The 23,061-nt window shown below is 39.9% G+C and overlaps 2 protein-coding genes across 4 annotated transcripts in view; one reads left to right on the top strand and one right to left on the bottom strand.

Annotated features, from left to right (window-relative positions):
- The first annotated feature begins 879 nt into the window (after nt 1-879).
- On the top strand, nt 880-13,643 carry slc7a9 (solute carrier family 7 member 9). 2 transcript variants are annotated; one of them, XM_046841091.1, is made up of 14 exons: nt 880-960; nt 1,038-1,098; nt 3,602-3,690; nt 4,701-4,848; nt 6,656-6,898; nt 7,760-7,885; nt 8,062-8,161; nt 8,718-8,762; nt 8,922-9,045; nt 9,169-9,272; nt 9,390-9,486; nt 10,581-10,730; nt 12,642-12,816; nt 13,018-13,642. In XM_046841091.1, the coding sequence occupies exons 3-14, from the start codon at nt 3,610-3,612 to the stop codon at nt 13,077-13,079; spliced, it is 1,455 nt and encodes a 484-aa protein (XP_046697047.1). In that variant the 5' UTR covers nt 880-960; nt 1,038-1,098; nt 3,602-3,609; the 3' UTR covers nt 13,080-13,642. The 2 variants fall into 2 exon arrangements, with proteins under 2 accessions (XP_046697047.1, XP_046697046.1); XM_046841090.1 differs by having other exon boundaries at nt 887-960; nt 1,097-1,098; nt 13,018-13,643.
- Nucleotides 13,644-14,749: 1,106 nt separating this feature from the next.
- The window catches only part of cep89 (centrosomal protein 89), a 57,374-nt gene continuing 49,062 nt past the window's right edge, over nt 14,750-23,061 (bottom strand). For both annotated transcript variants that reach the window (XM_046840780.1, XM_046840779.1), the window contains exon 21: nt 14,750-15,934. In XM_046840780.1, coding sequence (XP_046696736.1) covers nt 15,652-15,934 — 283 coding nt within the window. In that variant the 3' untranslated portion in view covers nt 14,750-15,651. The remainder of the gene's footprint in view (nt 15,935-23,061) is intronic.

Below are 23,061 nucleotides of genomic sequence, written 5' to 3'. Positions count from 1 at the left end.
CCCCAAAGTCTTTCTTAGGATTTGTGAAAAAAGAAAAAAATCGAAAAACGAAGTCTTGTGCGGAAATAATAAAACAAAAAAAAACCCCAACTCTGATACAAGGATTTTCACAGGGATACTCAGGATTGACACAGGAAACCGAACAGGGAACTTGCCCACACGATTTCAATAATCAGCCAAAAAACTGACACAAAGGGAAACTTAAATACACACAGAAGTGAGAAAGGCGACATCTAGTGGTGGAAACAGGGAGAAACAAGTTAAGAAAAACAAAACAAAAAAAGACAGAAACCTAACAGGATCCACCAAATTCTAACAGTTGTGTAGCATTAATCTGTTATTTAGAATATAGCACCATGTGGTGTCTCATGGTGTCCCTGACTGTGATACAAGAGCCCAGGGGTCAAGGTTCAGGTGGGTTTCAGTGAAAGAAGAGCTCAGGTTCAGGTTTAATTAGTGATTCTGTAATAAAATATCATGAAGATGCAGTAAACACAGCACTGACATTTAATCAGCACACATGCAACAAATCATTAAAGGTCATTATGACACTTAACTTAATCAATAAATCTTCTATATTATATTTAAATGTGCATAGTGTGTATTTTTAATATGAAATAATACACTTTTGTGATTAGACATGCATTGGATGGTTATCAGTCTGTCCTTCTCTGCTTCTAGTTGTTTTTTCCCTCCTTTTTTTCAGTCCATGTGGTATTAAATGTCTCAGTCAAAGAGTTATTGTGTGTCTCTGTGCACTTTTCATCTCCAGTCTAAACCAGGCTCCTCCCCTTTCCTCCACCCATGCTCCAATCAGGAACCAGTCTTACACTAAACTCCACCTTCTTGTTTTTATTTTTTTATTTAAAAATAAAGAGAAGGATGGATCAGAGGTGAGGAAATGACACACCTGTACACACCGAGCATCAGCGTGTGGAATTTAATGGAGTCTGCAAGAAGGTTTGGATTTCAGTCTGCAGTAAAGAACAAACAGCTTTCTTTATTTTAATCCTTTATTCCGTTTATTTCTTAAACAGCTGCAGTTTTTAATAAAAGGATTATTTCTGGATTTAACCATAACACACACATTTCTCAGATGTAAGTATAGAATAAAATATATTGTTGAGTAAAGATATAAAGTTTTTAATATATAATATGTTTTGTTAATATGCTTTGCTTTAGAATTTCCAAGTTTTTGATTATTATAATCATGGAATAAATTTATACTGCATTAAAAGTCAGTGTGTAGTACAAAGTTACTCATTAGCAGCGGTGGACGAAGAACACAAAGCATGAAGTTGAGTTAAAGTAGAGATTCGCTCGGTGAAATGTGACTCCATTAACTGTAAAAGTGTCCCTTTAAACTTTCACTTGAAGTAAAGTACAAACGTTTTTGCCTTCAAATGTACTTAAGTATCCAAAGCACTGTGATTTATTATAACTATAACGTTCCTGTAATCGTTTTTATCACAAGACTCTTTAATCAAATCAGTTGATGTGTAAAGACTCGAATGTGACTCTCAGCACACTGATCTATTAATAGAATGATATTAATGACTCAAACACTGATTGATTGATTGTTTGATTGATTGATTATTACAATTATCATGAGCCCAAAACCTTCTTTTCCACTACTTCGAAATAATCATGTAAATGCGGTTATGAGTTCAAGTCTGGAGTTTCTTCATCATTATTCCTCTCTGAATGTTCTCCTGATGCTAAACTGTGTGTTCCTGATAAGTAGATACACCGAGTGCCGATCAAAACAAGTGTAAACAGAGCGTGCGCTCGACCCTGATTTGTGATTCGCTGCATGTTTGAACAGTTACGTTTTTTATCCTCGTGAATAAAAAGGAACGACCGATTTCACCAAAATGTAGTCAAGTAAAAGGTCAAATAGTTTGAAATGTTGGACAGTGGTACAGCATTTCACTGCATGTCGTACATGTGTGACATAAAACTTGAACTTGAAATCGAAAGTCTCCTCAAATTGAAATATTTCAGTAAAGTACAGATACAGAAAAAAAGCTAAAACTTCAGTAATGAATTACAGAAATGGATTACATTTACTTCACAATGCGGTTTAATGATTATTCTTCTATCCTACATCCAGAAACATTTCCTGGACGTCCCTGAACTGATGGCTTTTTTTAGACGCCCCTTTTTCCACAGTGATTTATGAAGATTTGTTCAGTGATTTCATTCTCGTTTATTAAATAGGAGAGTAAGAATACCAGTGTTTTTCTGTGATATACAGTAATACGGTGCTTGTTATTTGTTCGAAGCTTCTGATATTTCATTTTATTTCAGTAATGATGTTGAAATAAAAAACACCTTTGTAACCTGAACACCAACAAACTCCAGTGAGCTTTTTAGTATTAAATGGTGGTCATGTACAGCAAATTGTACAATATTTGACGGGGGTATAAAGTCATAACCTTACAGCAATTAAGGTGAGATACGGCGGCACAGGAGGTGATGCATGAGGTGACGCAGGAGGTGTAGCAGGAGGTGTAGCAGGAGGTGACGCAGGAGGTGTAGCAGGAGGTGACGCAGGAGGTGGCAGGAGGTGTAGCAGGAGGTGTAGCAGGAGGTGTAGCAGGAGGTGACGCAGGAGGTGACGCAGGAGGTGTAGCAGGTGACGCAGGAGGTGTAGCAGGAGGTGCAGGAGGTGTAGCAGGAGGTGGCGAGGAGGTGTAGCAGGTGACGAGGAGGTGTAGCAGGAGGTGTAGCAGGAGGTAACGCAGGAGGTGTAGCAGGAGGTGTAGCAGGAGGTGTAGCAGGAGGTGTAGCAGGAGGTGTAGCAGGAGGTAACGCAGGAGGTGTAGCAGGAGGTGTAGCAGGAGGTGACGCAGGAGGTGTAGCAGGAGGTAGCAGGAGGTGAGGAGGTGTAGCAGGTGACGAGGAGAGTAGCAGGAGGTGGCAGGAGGTGTAGCAGGAGGTGACGAGGAGGTGTAGCAGGAGGTGACGAGGAGGTGTAGCAGGAGGTGTAGCAGGTGGCAGGAGGTGGCGAGGAGGTGTAGGTGTAGCAGGAGGTGAGCAGGAGGTGTAGCAGGAGGTGGCCTTGGGAGGTGTAGCAGGAGGTGGCAGGAGGTGTAGCAGGAGGTGGCAGGAGGTGGCCTTGGGAGGTGTAGGTGTAGCAGGAGGTGACGCAGGAGGTGTAGCAGGAGGTGTAGCAGGAGGTGTAGCAGGAGGTGACGCAGGAGGTGTAGCAGGAGGTGACGCAGGAGGTGTAGCAGGAGGTGTAGCAGTAGGTGTAGCAGGAGGTGACGCAGGAGGTGTAGCAGGAGGTGAATCAGGAGGTGACGCAGGAGGTGTAGCAGGAGGTGTAATAACAGGACATTTAGACTACACGTGGAATGAGATAATGATCTTTCAGGTCAGGTGTCCACAAACTTCTGGCCACAGAGCGTATTTATTTTAACTATTCATTTTATTTATTATTTACTTTCTTACTTGTGTGTTTATTTTGCTTGTTTGCTGATTTGTGTGAGTTTGTGCTGTAGTTCTGTTCAATTCGTTTGGAGAAAGTTTATATATTTTCTGACTACGTGAAGAAAAATGTTAAACATTCTCTGATATATTTGCGATTCCTCCACAGCTGAAGAGATGCAGAAACCGGAGCAGAGCACCACTAATTCACAAAACAACCTGGTGATGGAAACCAAAGCGACGGTTCTGCAAAAGAATGTGAGTGTGTTGTAGATGGAACTTTATCGTGACCTTGCTGTAGGGGAATCTCACAACTGTTACTTTTTTGCCACACACACACACACACACACACACACACACACACACTAACGCACGCACAAACAAACCTCCTGCCATTGAGTTTTATCTGTTTCTAGATGTCCAGGGTGCTGATAACAGTCTTACACAAGTAACATTTAAAGTCAAATCTGCTTTTTATAAAAACTGTAGAAAAAATAACAATTGATACAAGAGAACATGTAACACCTGCTTACTGATTTACTGGATTTGTGTGCTCGTTTGTTTGCCTGCTTATTTTATATATAGATTTATTTATTTATTTATTTATTTATATTTTTATGCACCTTTTTATTCATGAATGCATTTGGTAATTAATTTATCGATTGGGTAATTTATTTGCCTGCTTATTTTTTTAAGTATTCATAAATTCATTCATGCAGTTATTTATTTATTTATTTATTTATTTATTTATTTATACCACTGTCCACCTTTTTTATTTACTTATCAACTTAATTATTTGTGTCTATCTATCTATCTATCTATCTATCTATCTATCTATCTATCTATCTATCTATCTATCTGTCTGTCTGTCTGTCTGTCTGTCTGTCTGTCTGTCTGTCTGTCTGTCTGTCTGTCTGTCTGTCTGTCTATTTATAATCCTTCTAATTATTCTATTTTCTATCTATTTATTTATGTTTTGTAGCTTTATGTTGTTTATGTAGCACCAGGGTTCTGGAGGAACGTTGTCTCATTTTGCTGTGTACTGCGTCATATATATATATATATATATATGGTTGAAATGACAATAAAAGCTTCTTGACTTGAATATTTACCTTCCTCCTGCCCTCCTACTTACATTCACATTCACAAATTTATGCGTTTGTTATTCCATTTATCTGTTTTTTTGTTTATTTATTTCATTCATTGTTTTAATCATTTGTTTGTTTGTTCATTCCGATTGTTGTATCTGTAACTTTAACCATATGAAGGTGGGTCTAATCAGTGGGATCTGCCTGATCGTGGGAACGATGATCGGCTCGGGGATCTTCATCTCTCCCAAGGCCGTGCTGGAGGGAACCGGAACAGTGGGAACGTGTCTGTCGGTGTGGGCAGCATGTGGTGTTCTGGCTACTTTGGGTTAGTAAATACAGAGAACTTCATATGTTTTTTAAATGAGAAATGTTGAGTAAGATTGTAGAGCTCTGGAGGAGCTGATATGAGGGTCTGATCTGGTGACCCACCAGCCGGCAGTTCTCGGGAGTGAAAATCGTTATTTATGGTGTGCAGATAATGTGATCAATAAATCAGACAAATGGGTTTAAAGGGTTATACATTTTTTTGTTTGTATTTGGCATTTAAATATTGTCATTGCATAAAATCTTTGCTGATATAATTTTGTTAGTTGTAGCAGTAATACAATGTTTGTGTAAAAAGTTCTTAAAAAAAGTTTGTTTTACATACACTAAAATATATTAAATGTTTAAACTGAGAAATACAATGTTAATGAAAAAATAAGGTCATTAGGAATTTGTTGGCTGCAATATGTTGCAATACCATGCAATATCCGAAGTTTTCAAAAGAAATTTTAATTTCATTTCGTCTGGCCACAGAACAGTTTTCCACTTTGCCTCAATATATTTTAGATGAGCTTTGGCCCCGAGAAGATGGCGTCGTTTCTGGATCATGTTTAAGCATGCCTTCTTCTTTTAATGATAGAGATTTAACCTGCATTTGTGGATGACATGGCAAACTGTGTTGACAGACAATGATTTTTGGAGGTGTTAATGAGCCCATGCAGTGATTTTCATGACTGTTATAAATGCAGTGAGGTCCAGAAGAACATGATTTTCACCCTTGTCCCCTGTGCACAGAGATTTCTCCAGATTCTTTTACACTCTGATGATATTATGTTCTGTAAATGATGATGTATTCAACTGTTTTGCAATTTGATGTTGAGGAACATTATTCTGTAATTGTTCCACAATTTGTAGACACAGTCTTTCACAGATTGGTGAAGCTCCGCCCATTTTTACTTCCGTAAGACTCTGCCTCTCTAAGATACACTATTTATACCCAGTCATCTTACTGACCTGCTGGTAATTAACTTTATTAGTTGTAAAATGCTTCTCTAACTGTGTAATTTTAATAACATACTTTTTCCAGACTTTTGTTGCCCCGTCCCAACTTATTTGAGGTGTTTCAGCCATCAAATTCAAAATGACCTTTTGTTTATTCCTTAAAATGGTACATTTTCTTATTATAAACATGGTGTTTTCTATGTTCTATTGTGAAGAAAATATGTTTTTATGAGATTTGCAAATCATTGCATTCTGTTTTTATTTACACTTTTTTGGAATCGGGCTTGTATGTTGATGTTGTTTTGCTAAAAAACCCAAAAAGCTTAAATAACTGCAAAGGCACAGTTAAGCAACGTTCTATAAAAAAGGGCCTGATAAGAGATGACGCAGAGACGGGTAGGAGCTGCTGCAGCCTAAAAGAAGCTTTACACTGTAGCCGAACCTGGTCATGGGATTATAAAGTAAATCAACACTGTGTTTGTGCAGAGGTTCAGTTATTCATGAGCATTTAGCAACTGCAGCCCTGAGAAAATGTGTGCATTCAATGAATATATACTTTACGTATATGCACACAAGTTTCTGGAAACCTGAGTGTAAGTTTGTGATGTGCTTTTGTTTCACATTTAGTCTCCATTTACTGTTACCTCCACTCTCACTAAAGTCAAATACTGATTTAGGGAGGTTCAATATGGTTGGAGCTCTAAAGCAGGAGATCTTTCACTCCAATCCATGATAAAGCAGATCTTCATTGAGCTAGTTTTGTGCACGGTGGTATTATCATGCTAGAACAAGTTTGAGTCAGTTATTCCAATATATTTCTCAATATAGTGTATGTTTCTTGTGTGTGTGTGTGTGTGTGTGTACAGGGGCTCTTTGCTATGCAGAACTTGGCACCATGATAACAAAGTCGGGTGGGGAGTACCCATACTTGATGGAGAGTTTCGGACCCATTCCCGCTTACCTTTACTCCTGGACAACCATCTTAATCCTGAAGCCTTCATCGTTGGCCATAATGTCTCTCAGCTGTGGAGAATATGCCGCTACTTCTTTTTACCCAGGATGCACCCCACCTGTAATCGTCATCAAATCCCTGGCTGCTGCTTCCATCTGTATGTGAACTGTATTTTATTCACTACTTAAGTTACATAATAATAATAATATTATTATTTATTATTATTATTTTAATTATTGATGTTTTTATTCCTAATTTTTATGCATTTTAGTGCTGTTATATCAAATTATTTTATTTTGTAATGTTTGTCATTGTTTTCTTAAAATAACGTCAGATCATTCACGTGGTAAACTTTATTTCTTAATGCATTAAAACCTTTTAATCATACATACTTTTCTGGCATCAAAGCATTTTAAAACCAGCCCAATTTCACAATTTTTGTCTTCTATTTTTCCACTGTTGATCACAGGGCAGGATGAGTCCTGTCCCATTGTGCCTCTATTTAGAGTTTGTTGCAGTTCCTATTATTGACCACTAGGTGCAACAATTACTGTATGATGCAAGCATTCAGGAGAGGCTCATTATTTTTATAATTTATATTTCAATGGAATTTAAAATGTAGTGATATGTAAATGAGGAGTTCATGGACATTATACAACATTTCTTGAACACTTGATTGATTCATGGACTTAAAAAACGTCATTTGGTAGCAAGAAATCTGAGCACCTGGATGAAACCCATGCAGACACATGGAGAGAAAACTATAGATCAAATATATTTTTAGCTTAATAACTCTTAGTTATAAAACTCATCAAGGTTTATTTGTCATTTTTTAAGTCAGTTAATCTTAATGACTTTATCTGCTAGTGAATAAATCAGCATGTTAGCATATGCAGATAGTATTCATGTACTTGTGTGATATTTGAGGATGTATTTGACCTGAACTTTTCATGAACAGTTCTGCATCTTAACAATGATGGAACTGTATGAAATATTCAATATTTTTCTCTTTCAACAGTGTTGCTTACAGTTATGAACTGTTTAAGTGTAAAGTTGTCGAGCTACGTGCAGAATTTCTTCACTGCAGCCAAACTCCTCATCATTCTTATCATCGTGGTTTCAGGCATCGTTATGCTGGCCAAAGGTTTGCACAAAGCTGCAGATGAACACAATGATATTCAAATAACACAAATGACAAATAAACACAATCCTACAAATGACCCAAATGAACAGTATGAGTCGTCCACACTCAAAACATAGACGCAAGACAAAATAGACAAAATAAATACTACGTCTTCTCTTTCACGTTCCTGTTTTCAGGTAACACACAGAATCTACAAAATGCATTCGAAGGAGGAGAAACATCATTCGGGGCGATCGGACTGGCTTTTTACAACGGCCTGTGGGCGTATGATGGATGGTGAGTAGGGACTCGATTTAATGTTCATTAACAACCAACACACTTCAGCATCAATATGCCAAATATGAGGTGGAATTAAAAAGTTTCGAGACTCTGTTTTTCAAGAAAGTACTTTCCTAAATTTGCGTTTACACACTATAACCTTCAAAATAGTCCCTTTACACCGTAATACAACAATTCCAACGTTCTTCTGAAATGTGACCTGCAAGTCTTCTGCGATTTGCACCGCATCTCCACAATGTGTGCAAACAGCGAGCTGAATCTTCAGAGGGCCAAGTCTGCAGGAGCCATATTTGGCGAGTAGAGTGGGTTATGAGGGTGGGTGCTCCCTGTGACTGTGCATGCAGCATTGTGCTGCCATCTGTTGGTGTGTTACAAAACCAGTCTTGAAAGTTTTTCATACCACCTCACACATTACGGCTCAAATTCCTATGTGAATTTCTGTAGAGCTGTTGTTGGTGAACACATTTCACATACTGTATCTCACATTTGAGATCTAGGAACTTGACTGAACTCATCAGATTCCTTCTGATTCCTTACCTGCTGCCTTCTACAGGAATCAGCTGAACTTCATTACAGAAGAGCTGAAAGACCCATACAGGTGAAGGTCATGCCAATGCTTTGTTCATTTTGTCCAAAAAAATTATTTATAATGTACATTAGAGTCTTATTCACAAATTGCATGCTCCTGTTCTGTTAAGTTCTAATTTCCTGCATTAAAGTTGTTCATTCTGCACCATTTGCTCCTTCATTCTGACAGAAATCTTCCACTGGCCATCATTATCGGGATTCCATTAGTGTCAGTCTGCTACGTGTTGGTGAATATTGCGTACTTCAGTGTCATGACGCCTACAGAAGTACTCCAGTCTTCTGCTGTTGCTGTGGTGAGTTGACCTTATCATGGATATACTGGAATAAGTTGGATTATTGGGAGAAGCTGGAAAAGGGGCGGTTTTGTAGGAATATGTTTCTAGACTTTTTATACTTCCTGTTTCTGTGATACGTAGACCTTTGGGGACAGAGTGCTGTACCCAATGTCGTGGGTGGTGCCGTTGTTTGTAGTCTTCTCCACTTTCGGAGCTGCTAATGGAAGCTGCTTTACGGCTGGAAGGTGATTCTGTGTCTAAAGTTTCGAGAAAAGGCCACAGCCTGAATGTGTAAAAGCTTCAGTATTGTAAGAGCAAATTGATATTTTTTTTTTGTGTGTGTGTGTGTGTGTACTGCTAAGGCTGACTTATGTGGCTGGACGTGAGGGACACATGGTGAAGATTCTTTCCTTTATCAGTCTGAAATATTATACCCCTGCACCAGCACTCATCTTTAATGTAAGTCTCTCAGATAAGGTCGGTTCCCTTCTTGGTTCCTCTCAAGGTTCCTTCCAACTTTATCTTACATAAATTATCCTCCATACACACCCCGAATAACAATCACACGTCCTGTTTATTCTCTGCATCACTGAAAAACAGGGGTCCCTAAATATCAGCAGCAGACCGAAAACTGCCCCCACATTTGGAACGGCCCTCTGAACAATTCCTGAGACATATTTTGAAAATGTAATTTTAACTTTCACACTGAAGTCTCCCTTATTAATTAATGGAGGTCGAGGCACCAGTGGGCAATCGGAAAAAACATCTGTAAGGATTTTTTCTGACGTGTTCTGGTCTGCTTTCATTACGAGAGCGGCCTCTAGAGGCGAGTCACTGATACCGTAAAATCCACCATCGCTTGAAATAAACGTATTCTATTTATTTGTTAGCTTCACCCACCAACCATATGCATAAGTATGTTTTGATTTGAACAAATTCAACAAAATTTCATTATGAGTAATAAGACTTTTTTAATAGGCGATATATCTCTAGAAAAGTGATGCTCATTTGTCTGTACAGTGCAGAACAAAGTGATAAACTCATCACGCATTAGGAGGCAAAATCTCTACAATAATACTGCTAGTCACTCTGGCACATGGCATTTTCTGTTACAGACCGACCCGAACCTCTGCAAAAAAACCCCAAAAACAAAAGGAAAAATTATGTGCCTCTCAGAAAAACAGTTTGAGGACCTCTGCTGTAAACATATTCATATATTTATTTAGGTAATGAAATGTAAACCCTTTGGACGTGCATATCACAATATTTTGATCACTTCAGTACATTACAGTACAGTACATTGGCAGAAACCCAGAACAATATACATTTATCCTTTTCATTCATCTGAGCGGTTGAGGGTCAAAAGTCCTGCATTCTAGGTTTGGATTATTGTGTATAACTCATGACCTTCATTTTGAACAATGAGCAACCAAAATGTTTATGATATTCAAAAGATAATAGTGTCTTTATGTGTGTGTGTGTGTGTGTGTGTGTGTGTGTGTGTGTGTGTGTGTGTGTGTGTGTGTGTGTGTGGCTCTTATACCCAAATCCAGGCACTTCTGGGTGTCTGCTATGTCTTTCCAGCAGACATCAACTCTCTCATTAACTACTTCAGCTTTGCTCAGTGGGCTTTCTACGGCCTCACAGTGCTCGCTCTCATCGTCATGCGCTTCACCAAAAAACAGCTCCACAGACCCGTGAAGGTAAAATTTCAGTCCTATTCTTCTGACATTAACTTTTTCTCCCCCAGAGACAGTTATAGCTTATATCCGTTTATAGCTGCGTTTAGTGTAGGTCCTAAAATGAGTAATGAGTAACGTTTATTTATTTTATTGTCCAGTTTGTATGAGAAAACAGGCACGAAGAGAAAGAGGTGAAGCGTTTGATATAAATAAAGATTCTGACCTGGTGGCCAGTCTTCACTAACTGGAAATTCTATAAGAAAGAGCAGAGTGTAAAGGTTAAATAAGCAGAACAACATCATAAATTCACATCAAATATTATCATTTACACAATATAACATGAGACGAATCAAAGTCCAACAGAGGACAAATTGTTCTGGGATATTGTTGACCAGAACCGCAAGTCTTTGTAAGACTACTGGACCATTCTGTGCTCTCAGTGGCTCAAACATTATATCATGAAGGTCCTGCCGTGTATCAGGACGATGATGCACCAATACACACAGGAAGACTGGTGATAGTGTGGGCTGGTGAACAGGAAAGTGAAGGTGAACATTGTTCCTGGACCTGCACAATCAATCTCAGTAGCAGGCGATGCATTTCACCCCCAGGCCTTCGGTGGTGCCCTACCTGAGTCAATCCACCTTTTAATACCATCATTATGACGTCATGGCTATAGAAACAAAAGTTTTATAGAGAAACGCAGTAGAACAGAGCGCTGCATCACACACAGGAATCTCATTCAGCGAGAATAAACGTCATCACTAAAGCAAGAAACACAATCAACACAATTCAACACGTCTCCTTTCACTGGAGCCACAACTGCACCTCCACATGCATCATCTCCAGCAGAAGCACCGATATTCACCTCATCACATCTCCCTGGGGTTTTCCCTGCATTTTTGTGTATTTCTTTTGGTTTCAGGGTTTTCTTGGGATTCAAAATTCATGCAAAAAGAATGTTTTTATCCAAATTCTACAGGAAAGAAAAAGCAAAAGTATAAACGGTTCATGAAAAACCTGAACAACTATTTTGTTTTGGTGCCTCGCAACATCCATCTTTTCTTTAAAATTTTTTGACCAAATCAGATCCTTCTCCTTTGTCAGTCACTATAGAATGAAAAAAACAGCTATTTAATCCACACCAATATGTTTGAGATTGTGCAGTTTGCTACAGATGCAGTTTGCGAGCTCTGACTGATGCGTCCAATCAAAGGACGTGAAAATGTCGCCGTAATTGGACGCCTGCTAAATGGCCACATCAACACCTTCAAGTAACATAAAGTTTAGGTTAAAAAAGCTTGCAGGTGCTGACTGTGAAGGGCTTACGGCATTCAGGTCTACAAATACTGTATGTATACTTCATATTAGAGGTGTAACGGTTCACAAAATTCCCGGTTCGGAGTTTAAAAGTCACAGTTCGGTGGACAGTGCAGTGCAATTTGTGCGTCAGAAACGCAAGACATTAAACAAAAGTTAACATTTGTGAACATCTACAGTTTACATTTTTAAAACAATTTTAAATAAAACACCTGTTTGGTTAAATAAAATTGAATAAATCAAATTAATGTAATACACGCTTTTATTATATTGATTAAAAAATAAATAAATATATATATATATATATATATATATATATATATATATATATATATATATATATATAATTAAATATTAAATTTAATAATTAATTTCATTTGTGTCAATTAATAAAATTGAAAAAATTAACAATTAAACATTGAATTAATTAGTTTACATTTATTAAACCCTATTTGTGTAACACAGATGGGTGTATAAGTATATATAATTTTAGCATCCTTTAAAAAATGTCTTCATTCCTTCCTTCCTTTATTCATTCACTCCCTTGATATGAATGGGAATCCAAAACTGTTGTTATAATATTAATAAATGATATACACTTTTCCCTCACAGATCCCTTTAATAATCCCTGCTGTGGTGCTGGTTGTTTCCTGTTACCTGGTTCTGGCTCCGATCATTGAAAAACCCGAGATGGAGTACCTGTACTGCACAGTGTTCATCGTCGGAGGACTGATTATTTACTTTCCCTTTGTTTACTACAAGTTCAGCTGGATTCACAAGATCATGAGTGAGTAGAAATAACACCAGTTATAGAACTCCAAAGATCTATTCCTGCTTTAAAGGTCCGGCTCAGGACTAGCATTAGATTTAGCAAGGGTTAATATTCTTGATTCAGTATATTTGATTAACCCACATCTCTTTAATGCAGTTTAATTGTAAACGTACAGCTGTGTTTTTATCTTGTAACCTTCACCTGCAATCTTCTCAGCTCCCCTCACCATGCATCTTCAGCTCCTGATGGAAGTCGTACCACCGGAGAAGACAGACTGAAGAATATCATCAGTCATAATAAATGGACCAGACACAATCATTCATCATCAGATCAGTTACTGTATTGTTGAAGTGAACCACTGGATCATTTTCCTTCTTCCACTCGTGGACTGTATTCATCAATTATTTAAATGTTAAATTAGGTTAAAACTGAACTAGAAATATTCCACCGGATTTAAGAAAAACTGACTTTCATCATTCTCTTATAGGCATTTAGTGATGATGCCCATAGAAAAAGCCAGAACATTCCACACAACTCTATAAAAGTCCACAAAACGTGTTACAAAATACAAAAATTTTAAAACTTTCCAAAACTAAAATTTTTATGTAAATCTGTAGACAAACAGGACAAATGTATTTTTCCCCAAATAACGAGATTTCAATGACTGAAAAATAATTATTTTCACTTCATAAACATGGTTGATTGATTAAATAATTTAACATCTACAACCATAAACTGTTGTAAAGCTATAAAAATGTTTTGTTTTGGGTTTTTAAAAAAAAAAATAAATAAAATAAACATTAGCAATGTCATAATATATATGTGTGGCAACAGATAAAAAAAAAAGGTTATTGTTTGTGTGCTGATTATTATTTATGAATAATTCTTGTTTTATATATATATATATATATATATATATATATATATATATATATATATATATATATAAATTTAAATTCTTAAATAAAAAAACAGTATGTTTGACAAGTGCAGATAATATTTATTTAAATGTGCAAAAGTACAAAGTTTCAGACTACCTGAACAAGAAACCTGGACATTAATATAATCAATGACAACTATGGAGGACAATTATGAGACAAACTGTGCAAACTGTGAGGTGGAGGGTGAGGACAGTGTGACAGCAGTGAAGTGTGTAGTAGGAACGACAGATTGGTTCAAGGTAAAGGTTGGAATGCATCAAGGATCGGCTCTGAGCCCTTTCCTGTTTGCAGTGGTGATGGACAGGTTGATGGACGAGGTCAGACAGGAGTCTCCATGGACTATGATGTTTGTGGATGATATTGTGATTTGTGGTGAGAGTAGGGAGCAGGTGGGGAAGAGCCTGGAGAGGTGGAGGTACACGCTGGAGAGAAGGGAAATGAAAGTTATTAGGAGTAAGACAGAGTTAAGACATTGAGTAAAAGACAGGAGGTGGAGCTGGAGGTAGCAGAGCTGAAGATGTTGTGGTTTTCGTTGGGAGTGACAAAGTTGGACAGGATTAGAAATTAGTTTATGAGCGGGACAGCGCATGTAGGGGTGGGGTATACATGGGGTATATCAGTAGGAGAATGCTGAGGATGGAGCCACCAGGAAGGAGGAAAAGAGGAAGACCAAGGAGGAGGTTCATGGTTGTGGTGAGGGAAGACATGCAGGTGGTTGGGGTGAAAGAGGCAGATGTAAAGGACAGGGGGGTATGGAGACGGATGATCCGCTGTGGCGCCCCCTAATGGGAGAATCCGAAAGAAGAAGAAGAAAAAGAAGCTATGTATGTACACACATATATATGTAAATTATATATGTTGTAAAAAAAATGTAATACATAAATAATTTTTACTCATCAGGTATCATATTAAGTTGTACTTTAATGTATCATGAATGGTGTTACACAATATATTAAAGTATATTTATCCTACATATGTATAAAAACATTAGATAAAGTAAAAAAAACTTTCACGTTTGTGCAAATACTTTATTATATAATCAAATTAAATGTCTCAAACCAATAAAACTACATGTTTATATATTTTCACATGTACTAACAATCATTTAATCAGAATCAAAAAAAGTTTTATTGCCAGGAGCAGCAAAGGGTTCGCCATTATATCATACTATATCATATAAAGTATTATACTGTATATGGCCATATATCAGATTTCTGTATGGAAAATAAGTTCTTTTGAGGAAAAAATATTTGTCACTGGTTCAAGATGTTTCATTTACTCATACCTGGTTCAAGTCCTTGCAATGAAGCAAAGCATCACACACTCTTTGTAATTAAGATGCCACACTCTGTACTCATCTGGGAACAATCTTCTCATTAAACTTGGTGTTTTAGTCTCTCCAAGGCCAATCAGTCAGATGATCATGAACATTCCATGACTTCCATGCAGGGCTTTGTCCTTCTTCTTAAATGTATAGTCTTCATTTGCTCGTATAATAACCTCCACTCTTCTAGTAAGATGTTCCATAAGATTTTGTGGAGATTTCTGCTGTTTCAGCTACAAGGGTGTGAGTAAAGTCAGATACTGATGTAGGTGGAGTGAGGAGGTCTGGGGTGCAGTCAGTGTTCATGCTGATTGTTTAATAGGAGCTCTATAGCAGATTATTTACTTCAGCTCATGCATCTTCAGGGAGCTGGCTTTGTGCTGGAACAGCAGTAGGTCTCATTGTTCAAATGAAGGAAAAATGTCCAGCATCCAAGGACATCCTGAGTCGAAAAAGAGGAGAAGAAATGGCATGGCTGAACATTATAGAACAATCAGACCAGGAGGTGAGAAGATCAATTACAAGGCACTTATTGCATATCTAATAATTTTTAGGTTTGAAATGATCTTTATTAGTGACATCAATTCAGGAGTAGAAGTCTAATCCGTTCCTCTGGTTCTCATCGGACAACATGCGATGATGCTGTTGTGAGTCTATTCTCTGTTCTGGAAATATGATGAAGGTAGGAGACACGGCGCTGCTCTGACGCCATGCTTGGTTTGGAGTCTCTTGCGGCTTCCAGGCCAGAGATGGGTGTGAGTCACGAGGGCTGGACGAGACGTCAAGCTTTCCGATTACGATGTCCTGCAAATGGCGGTTTTCTCGGGCGGCAGCTTCCCATACGACCTCCAGTTCGTTCTCCACCTCTCTGTCAGCGTGAGAGAAGAAGACAAGGAGATGTTAATACAAATACTCCAGTATTTATAACAAGTGCATGTGTGGACAAACGGTTTCTGAGAAAGATTTAACAAAACAAAAGAAAGACCAGTTTAGGCAGTGGCACGTGTGGCACGTGTGGTCATGTGACTTTCCGGTGTGCAGCGAGGAGACCAGGTGAAGGTGCACCGCCGAGCAGATCGACAGATCTACCTCTGTTATATGGCGATATTTTAGCTGTAAGATCACGACACTGAGCAGAGAGGAACTGTGAAGGATTCGCTAAATCACGTGGTCATGTGACAAATCTGGTACAGATCTCAGAGGTTCCCGGTTGGAAGAAAGAGACGACGGTTCAGCTTTCTTTTAGTTTTCATTCACTTCTGCTCTGCCGCTTTCCTTTTCCTGGTTCTCATGCCAGGACACACAACCACTCACAGTAACGCACATCTTTACTCGACACCAAACTCCCACAAACCCGCACACACTCGTGGATTTGCACGCCTTCACCTGGCAACCTCCGCTCCCACACACATCCACATACACGTTGTCAGCTCTCTCTCTCTCTCTCTCTCTCTCTCTCTGGTGTCTATTACCTCCTGCATAAACAGGGCCGTTTCCTTCTTTTTGGAACCCTGGGCAAGATTCCTATAACTGATCAAGTGGACTTATGATACCATTTATTATATCGCATATCCCGATATTGACCGCGATAATCGCAACACGTTTTCCCCAAATCGCGCAGCCCTAAAATCCTCATCTCTGTTCTAACTCATCCTAGACACCCAAACAATTCATTATAATTAGAGCACACGATGACGTACACCTTAAATCCGTGGTTTAAACGTGCAAGGAGACGTGATGATCTGAAAGACACCAGGAGACAAAGAGAGGTAAAGAAGAGTACGAGGTGGAAGCTGGAAAGCCGCAGCTGGATCACAATCCCCATCATTACCTGCACATGAGGCAAGACGAGGACGTCATCCGAGAGAGACAAAGCGGGAGAGCGTGAAAGGAATCTTTCTGACTCGTCCACCATAATGACCATCTGCTCCAGACTTCTACACAATCAGAGATGATCAAATCCCACAGGAATGAGGTTATTCGGGGAGAAGGTATGATTATAGTAAATGACGGCTGGAGTGGAAACATGGAAGGAGAAGAAACCAATAGATGTAAAGAAAAAAGATGAGCAAACATAAGTAGAGTTATGATGAGTCTTTGGATTAAAATCCTATCCACAGTTTCAGGTAGATGTTGTGCAGCTTTGTAAAAAAGTGCAAGTGCTTCGGTAAAGAATGTATTTGATTTTTCTACGTTTCCACACGATCCCCTTGCTCAGCAATACGCTGCTCCTCGCGTTCTTCTGGAATGTGTTCTGAAGGTCTTGTTTTTCGAAGCGTGTCACACTCCTTCTGCTGTTCGCACCAAATCTCCACAACGCTCGAGGTCTTCCTGATCTCTCGTCGTCTTCTGGCGATGTTCTTCCGCTCTTGAAATGTGTGTGCTGCAAAAAAAAACACCTCGAAAATGCACGTGGTCCCAAAACTTTGTCATACCAACTCGTACACGTGTGCAGTAGAGTTGGTGTTAAGAGCATCGATGCCATTGTTTTGTGCTTCATCCCGGGTTGCCAGATCTCCAAAACCCTAAAGTGATATATATTCTTCTTCGTCTTATTGCATGTCATCATTAAGTAGAGACTGTCTGCCCCGGACGTTGCGGCAGGTTTTTGGTTCACACGTTTCTTTCCGCCATTGCGTCTTCATTGCGTCTTCATTACGTCTTCATTGCGTCAACGTTGATCGTTGGACGGAAAAATCCTGTATCGATTTGGAATCGGAATCACGGGAATGAAACGGGAAACATGTGTGAAGTGCGTTAGTGCTATAATGTCATCATTATGACAGATCAATTAGCCAAGCCATCTGTTGAGCGGCGCATACACACACACACACACACACACACACACACACACACACACACACACACCTGCTATTCTGCAGCATCACAAACACGGTGCCTCACACAAAACCTGCAGAGTTCTTAAAATACTGATCAGATACGCAATAAAAAATTTGTATATTGCATCAGGTGTGTGTGTGTGTGTGTGTGTGTGTGTGTGTAAATGTGTAAAGTCCAATGCAATGTAATAAGGTTAGAGCTTCCTTCACCATATAAGATTTATATGTGTTTTGCATGGAGTCAGAAGGAAGCCACAGCTGCTGAACAAACATCACAGCACATGACAGAAAGCCGTGTTCAACAGGGTCTCTGAGGAGCTGCTTAGAACCTGCTTCCATGCAGCTGAGGAGCATCACGAGCAGATGGATCCGACAGACTGCTCTTAAATCCGGGAAGCCTGTTTCAATATGGTTTTCAAAAAATTAAAAAAGATTCTCCGGCTTGGCTTCACGGCAGTAACGTATCTTCTTTCCGTCATGTGAGATTAACAGGAGGTGAAATCCAGACCCGTCACACAAGTTGCCAGATTGAAACATTAATATAAATCCTGCACACGATTCAGGAACGAGCTCTCTGCCTAAACCCCTGAGAGAAAAGGTCTCCTGGTTCAGTGAGAAGCTTTCATATAGGTTCTTCTCAGTGAAGTGTACTACCACTCCAAAGCACTCGACCTCTAAAACGACCTCCTGCACAGATTATTCCAGAGAATAAACCTGCCCAGATTGTAAATGTGGAGCGATGTTGCCGTGGTTACGACTCGAAATTGAATCGGTTTGGATGTTTGATTCCTTCTGGTATTTATATATACGTGAAGTGAGATGTGTTTAGTGTGTGTGAAGTAGAGACGAGCTGGAATGTATCTAGTATCAGACACGTCTGTGAGGTAGGAAGCTGGACATGTTGAAGCTGAAATAAACATCCAAAACATCTAAATTCTACAGTGAAGGATTTTTGGAGCTCGTTAGATGTTCATCATCTCGTCTTCTAGTCCTTTATGGATTATTTTTGTTGTTGTAGTGATTGTGTTTCAGCTGCGGCAGAATCTAAGATGATCTCGGGCTGTGGCTCGTACACACACACACACACACACACACACACACACACACACACACACACACACAGTATATATACACACAGAGATCATTTATTACAGCAAAAACCACAAGAGTTTCTAAATAAAGTGAAAATCAATAGGACTGTGAGAGCTGATTGGCACACACACACACACACACACACCAGACATGCAAACACACACACACACACACACACACACACACACACACACACACACACACACACTCCCCAGACATACGCAAACACACACACACACACACTCCCCAGACATACGCACACACGCACACACACACACACACGCACACACACACACACACACACACACACACACACACACACACACACACACGCCCCAGACATACGCAAACACACACACACACACACACGCACACACACACACACACACACACACACACACACACACACCCCAGACATACGCACACACACACACACACACACACCTATCCTGGATGAAGTCATTTAGAAGCACTCAAACTCAACTGATCATCATTTCAGGAGACTGAAGGAAGAGACCACATGGATGTTCTACACTGTTCTAGATGAAAAAGGAACATGAAAGCGGAAAGGAGATAAAAGCTGATTGATCGATCGTCTTATCTTCATGTATTGATCTTAAACCCAAATGTATTCAGATGATAAATATGGGCACTGTGAAGCAAAAGTATTGGGACACCTGCCTTCTCTGGCCATATGTGGTTCTTCTCCAAACCATTACCACAAACTTGGAGGCACACAATGGTATCGGATGTCTCTGGATACAGGAGCATGAAATTTCCCCTTAATATTAAGGAAACTTGGATTTCCAAACCTGTTATAAACCCTCCTTCCTGGTGGCTCCATCCTCATCATTCTCCTACTGATATACCCCATGTCCCTCCTCTGCACATGTCCAAACCATCTCAATCTCTCCTCCCTCACCTTGTCTCCAAAACGTTGTACATGCGCTGTCCCTCTAATAATCTCATTTCTAATCCTGTCCATCGTCATCACTCCCAACGAAAACCTCAACATCTTCAGCTCTGCTACCTCCAGCTCCACCTCCTGTCTTTTACTCAATGCCACTGTCTCTAAACCATACAACATCTCAGGTCTCACCACAGTCCTATAAACTTTCCCTTTCACTCTCACAGATACTCTTCTATCACAAATCACTCCTGCTATCACTCTTCTCCACCCACTCCACCCTGCCTGCACTCTTTTCTTCACTTCTCTAACACACTCTCCATTACTTTGCACTGTTGACCCCAGGTACCTGAACTTCACCTTCTCCACCTCTTCTCCCTGAAACCGCACCACTCCACTGCCCTCCCTCTCATTCACACACATGTACTCTGTCTTACTCCTACTGACTTTCATTCCTCTTCTCTCCAACGTGTACCTCCACCTCTCCAGGATCTTCTCCACCTGCTCCTTACTCTCACCACAAATCACAATATCATCCACAAACATCATAGTCCAGGGAGACTCTGACTTTACGAACACAAAACAAGAACAAATCGCCACACAAGAGTAGAGGTTATTAAAAGAGCAAATGGAGGCTAAAAGAAGACGACTAGACGACTGAAGCACACACATGTCCTCTCCTAGACGTCTCGGAGTTTCTACTGAACACTGCAGCTGTATGAGCATTGTTTGGACAGTTGGGGTCACAGAGAGCAAAACTGATCAGCTCTGCCTGGGGTGCATAATTAAATGTGTGTGTGTGTGTGTGTGTGTGTGTGTTTGATTACACCCTCCTCAGACAGATTGTGGTATTCACAAGAGGCAGAGAGATTCACAGTAATTACACACTGAACACAAATGAAGGGTTGTGTCTCATTGCGTTGTGGCAGAGATCATCATCTCTTCACTCACACAAAAACACACTTCATCACGTCCAACACTGAACACGGGGAGCAGGAAAAGTGCAAAGTCATACGCTGTAACGTGATGATGATGAGGATGATGATGATGGACACGTGTTAGGTGAAGACGGACGACAAACTGAAGATCGGAGCGATTTGGTGCGCCTCAGAGAGAGAGAGAGAGAGAGAGAGAGAGAGAGAGAGAGAGAGAGAGAGAGAAAGCTTGCAAACACGTTGCTGCAAAAATCTTTCCTTCCTTCAAATCGTTCTTTGATCTTTTTTCCATCCCTCCTTCGATCCTTCCTTTCCTTCTTTATTCCTCCAATCCGTCCTTCCTTTACTCTGTAAATCCTTCCTCACTTCCTTATTTTCATAATTTCTTCAAATGTTCATTTTTTCGATCCTTACGCTCTCTCTCTCTCTCTCTCTCTCTCTCTCTCTCTTTTCTTCTGTTCATCCCTCTCACTCCATCTCTTCTTGCCTCCATTTCTATTTTCCCCACATTTCCCTCTAAATCTCTCCTTCAATCTCCATCTTCTCTTTTGTCTTCATCTCTTTCTTCCTCTCCTTTTCTGTCTCTTCCTCCTCTTCTCTTCTCCTATCTCTATATCACCCTCTCTTCTCTTTTGTCTTTATCTCTCCCTATCCATCTCTAAATCTTTCCCTCTCCCTCTCTCTTTTTTTTTCAGGACGAGTGATGTCTGGGGCTGATATGAAATGTACAAATGTGTGTGTGTGTGTGTGTGTGTGTGTGTGTGTGTTCTATTGGTATTTATACCCCACCCTGTGTGTCTGGTGCGCCACGTGTGTTCATTCTTTGCCCCACTGCCCCAGATAAGAGTGTTATGAAGATACTTTACTGTATCAGGGCAAATACTGGAGCATGTTTATACATACAGACACAAAAAGCTCATCACGGCCATGATCATGAACATCACACACAGAAGTTTGGATATAAAACTGTTCTGTTAATGAATGTGGGCACATCTGGCCTAATGAACATGTGGCAAGCCAGATGTTTCTCAATTTAAATGCCTGTCAGGATAGTGGTGGATCGACCAATAGGTTTATTATCTGGGCTAATGAACTGAACTGAGATTTCACTGTGTGTGTGTGTGTGTGTTTATTATTGCATTTGGTAGACGCCTTTATCCAGAGTGACTTACTATTCTCTCATTTGAGTAATTGAGGGCCATGCTCAGGGGCCCAGCAGTGGCAACTTGGGATTTAAACTCACAACCTTCTGATCGAATGCCCAACATCTTTCCCACTGTGCTTCCCCCTGTTATCCCACAGCACTTTATCAAACTATTACCATATTATATTTATTCCCAGAAGACAATCCTGTGGTTACCTGCAAGCTGGCAGTTCTGGGATTTGAACTCACAACCTTGTGTCCTAACCACTGAGCTGCCAAATACTAGACACAGGATTTTGTCTATGAATTTGGCCACACTTGGTGATATATTTAGTGGACATGAACCCCCTGATGTAACACCACTGACCAACTACCTCGCCATCTGTGTGGCAGCTCTAGACTGGGAACAGCTGGAATCCAGAGGTGCGAATATTTCTCACAATGAAATGCTAGCAGGAAGAAACCTGTTGGGTTTCTGCTCACTCACACCTTCAAGGAGCATGGATTCAACGGCTAAAGGACAAAACGCACTTCCAGGTATCTCCTGTATGATCATGTATGATCCAGGATCATGTTCCTTTTGCTTCTATGCAACAAACTCTGTAATGTAACACTCATTTCCTTTGACCAGAAAATCTATAAATGTCCAGGCATTCGGCTCAAACACTTGTAAAACTCGCCAATGATGTTCTTCACGTGTTGGAGATTTTCTTGTTCATCTCAGAGCAGTTCAGTAGGATTGAGGTGCGGGGACTGGGCAGGTCGATTCCCTGACAGATAAACACTCCAGACGGCTATTTGTCACTTCGCCTCATCGTCTTGTTGTACGGTGAAGTCGCTTCCAATGAGCCGCGGTCCAGACGGAACTCATGGTGATGAAGTCTGGAATGGGAACCATGTTGGGGTGAGGGAGAGTCTGATCACAGAGTCTGATCACATCTTCTCTCCTGTTCTCTGTCCTTCATAAGTTCTTCTGCTGGAGACATAAATGTTCCATTTGGACTTCACAGAACTTTCTTTCACTCATTCACTCTCCGATTACTGTGTGTTTTTTTTTTACTGAGTAAACACACAATA

The sequence above is a fragment of the Silurus meridionalis genome, chromosome 26, assembly GCF_014805685.1.
Source record: "Silurus meridionalis isolate SWU-2019-XX chromosome 26, ASM1480568v1, whole genome shotgun sequence".
Taxonomy (NCBI): Eukaryota; Metazoa; Chordata; class Actinopteri; order Siluriformes; family Siluridae; genus Silurus; species Silurus meridionalis.
Note: the sequence above shows the minus strand (reverse complement) of the source record. Positions and strands in the feature narration are given on the sequence as shown.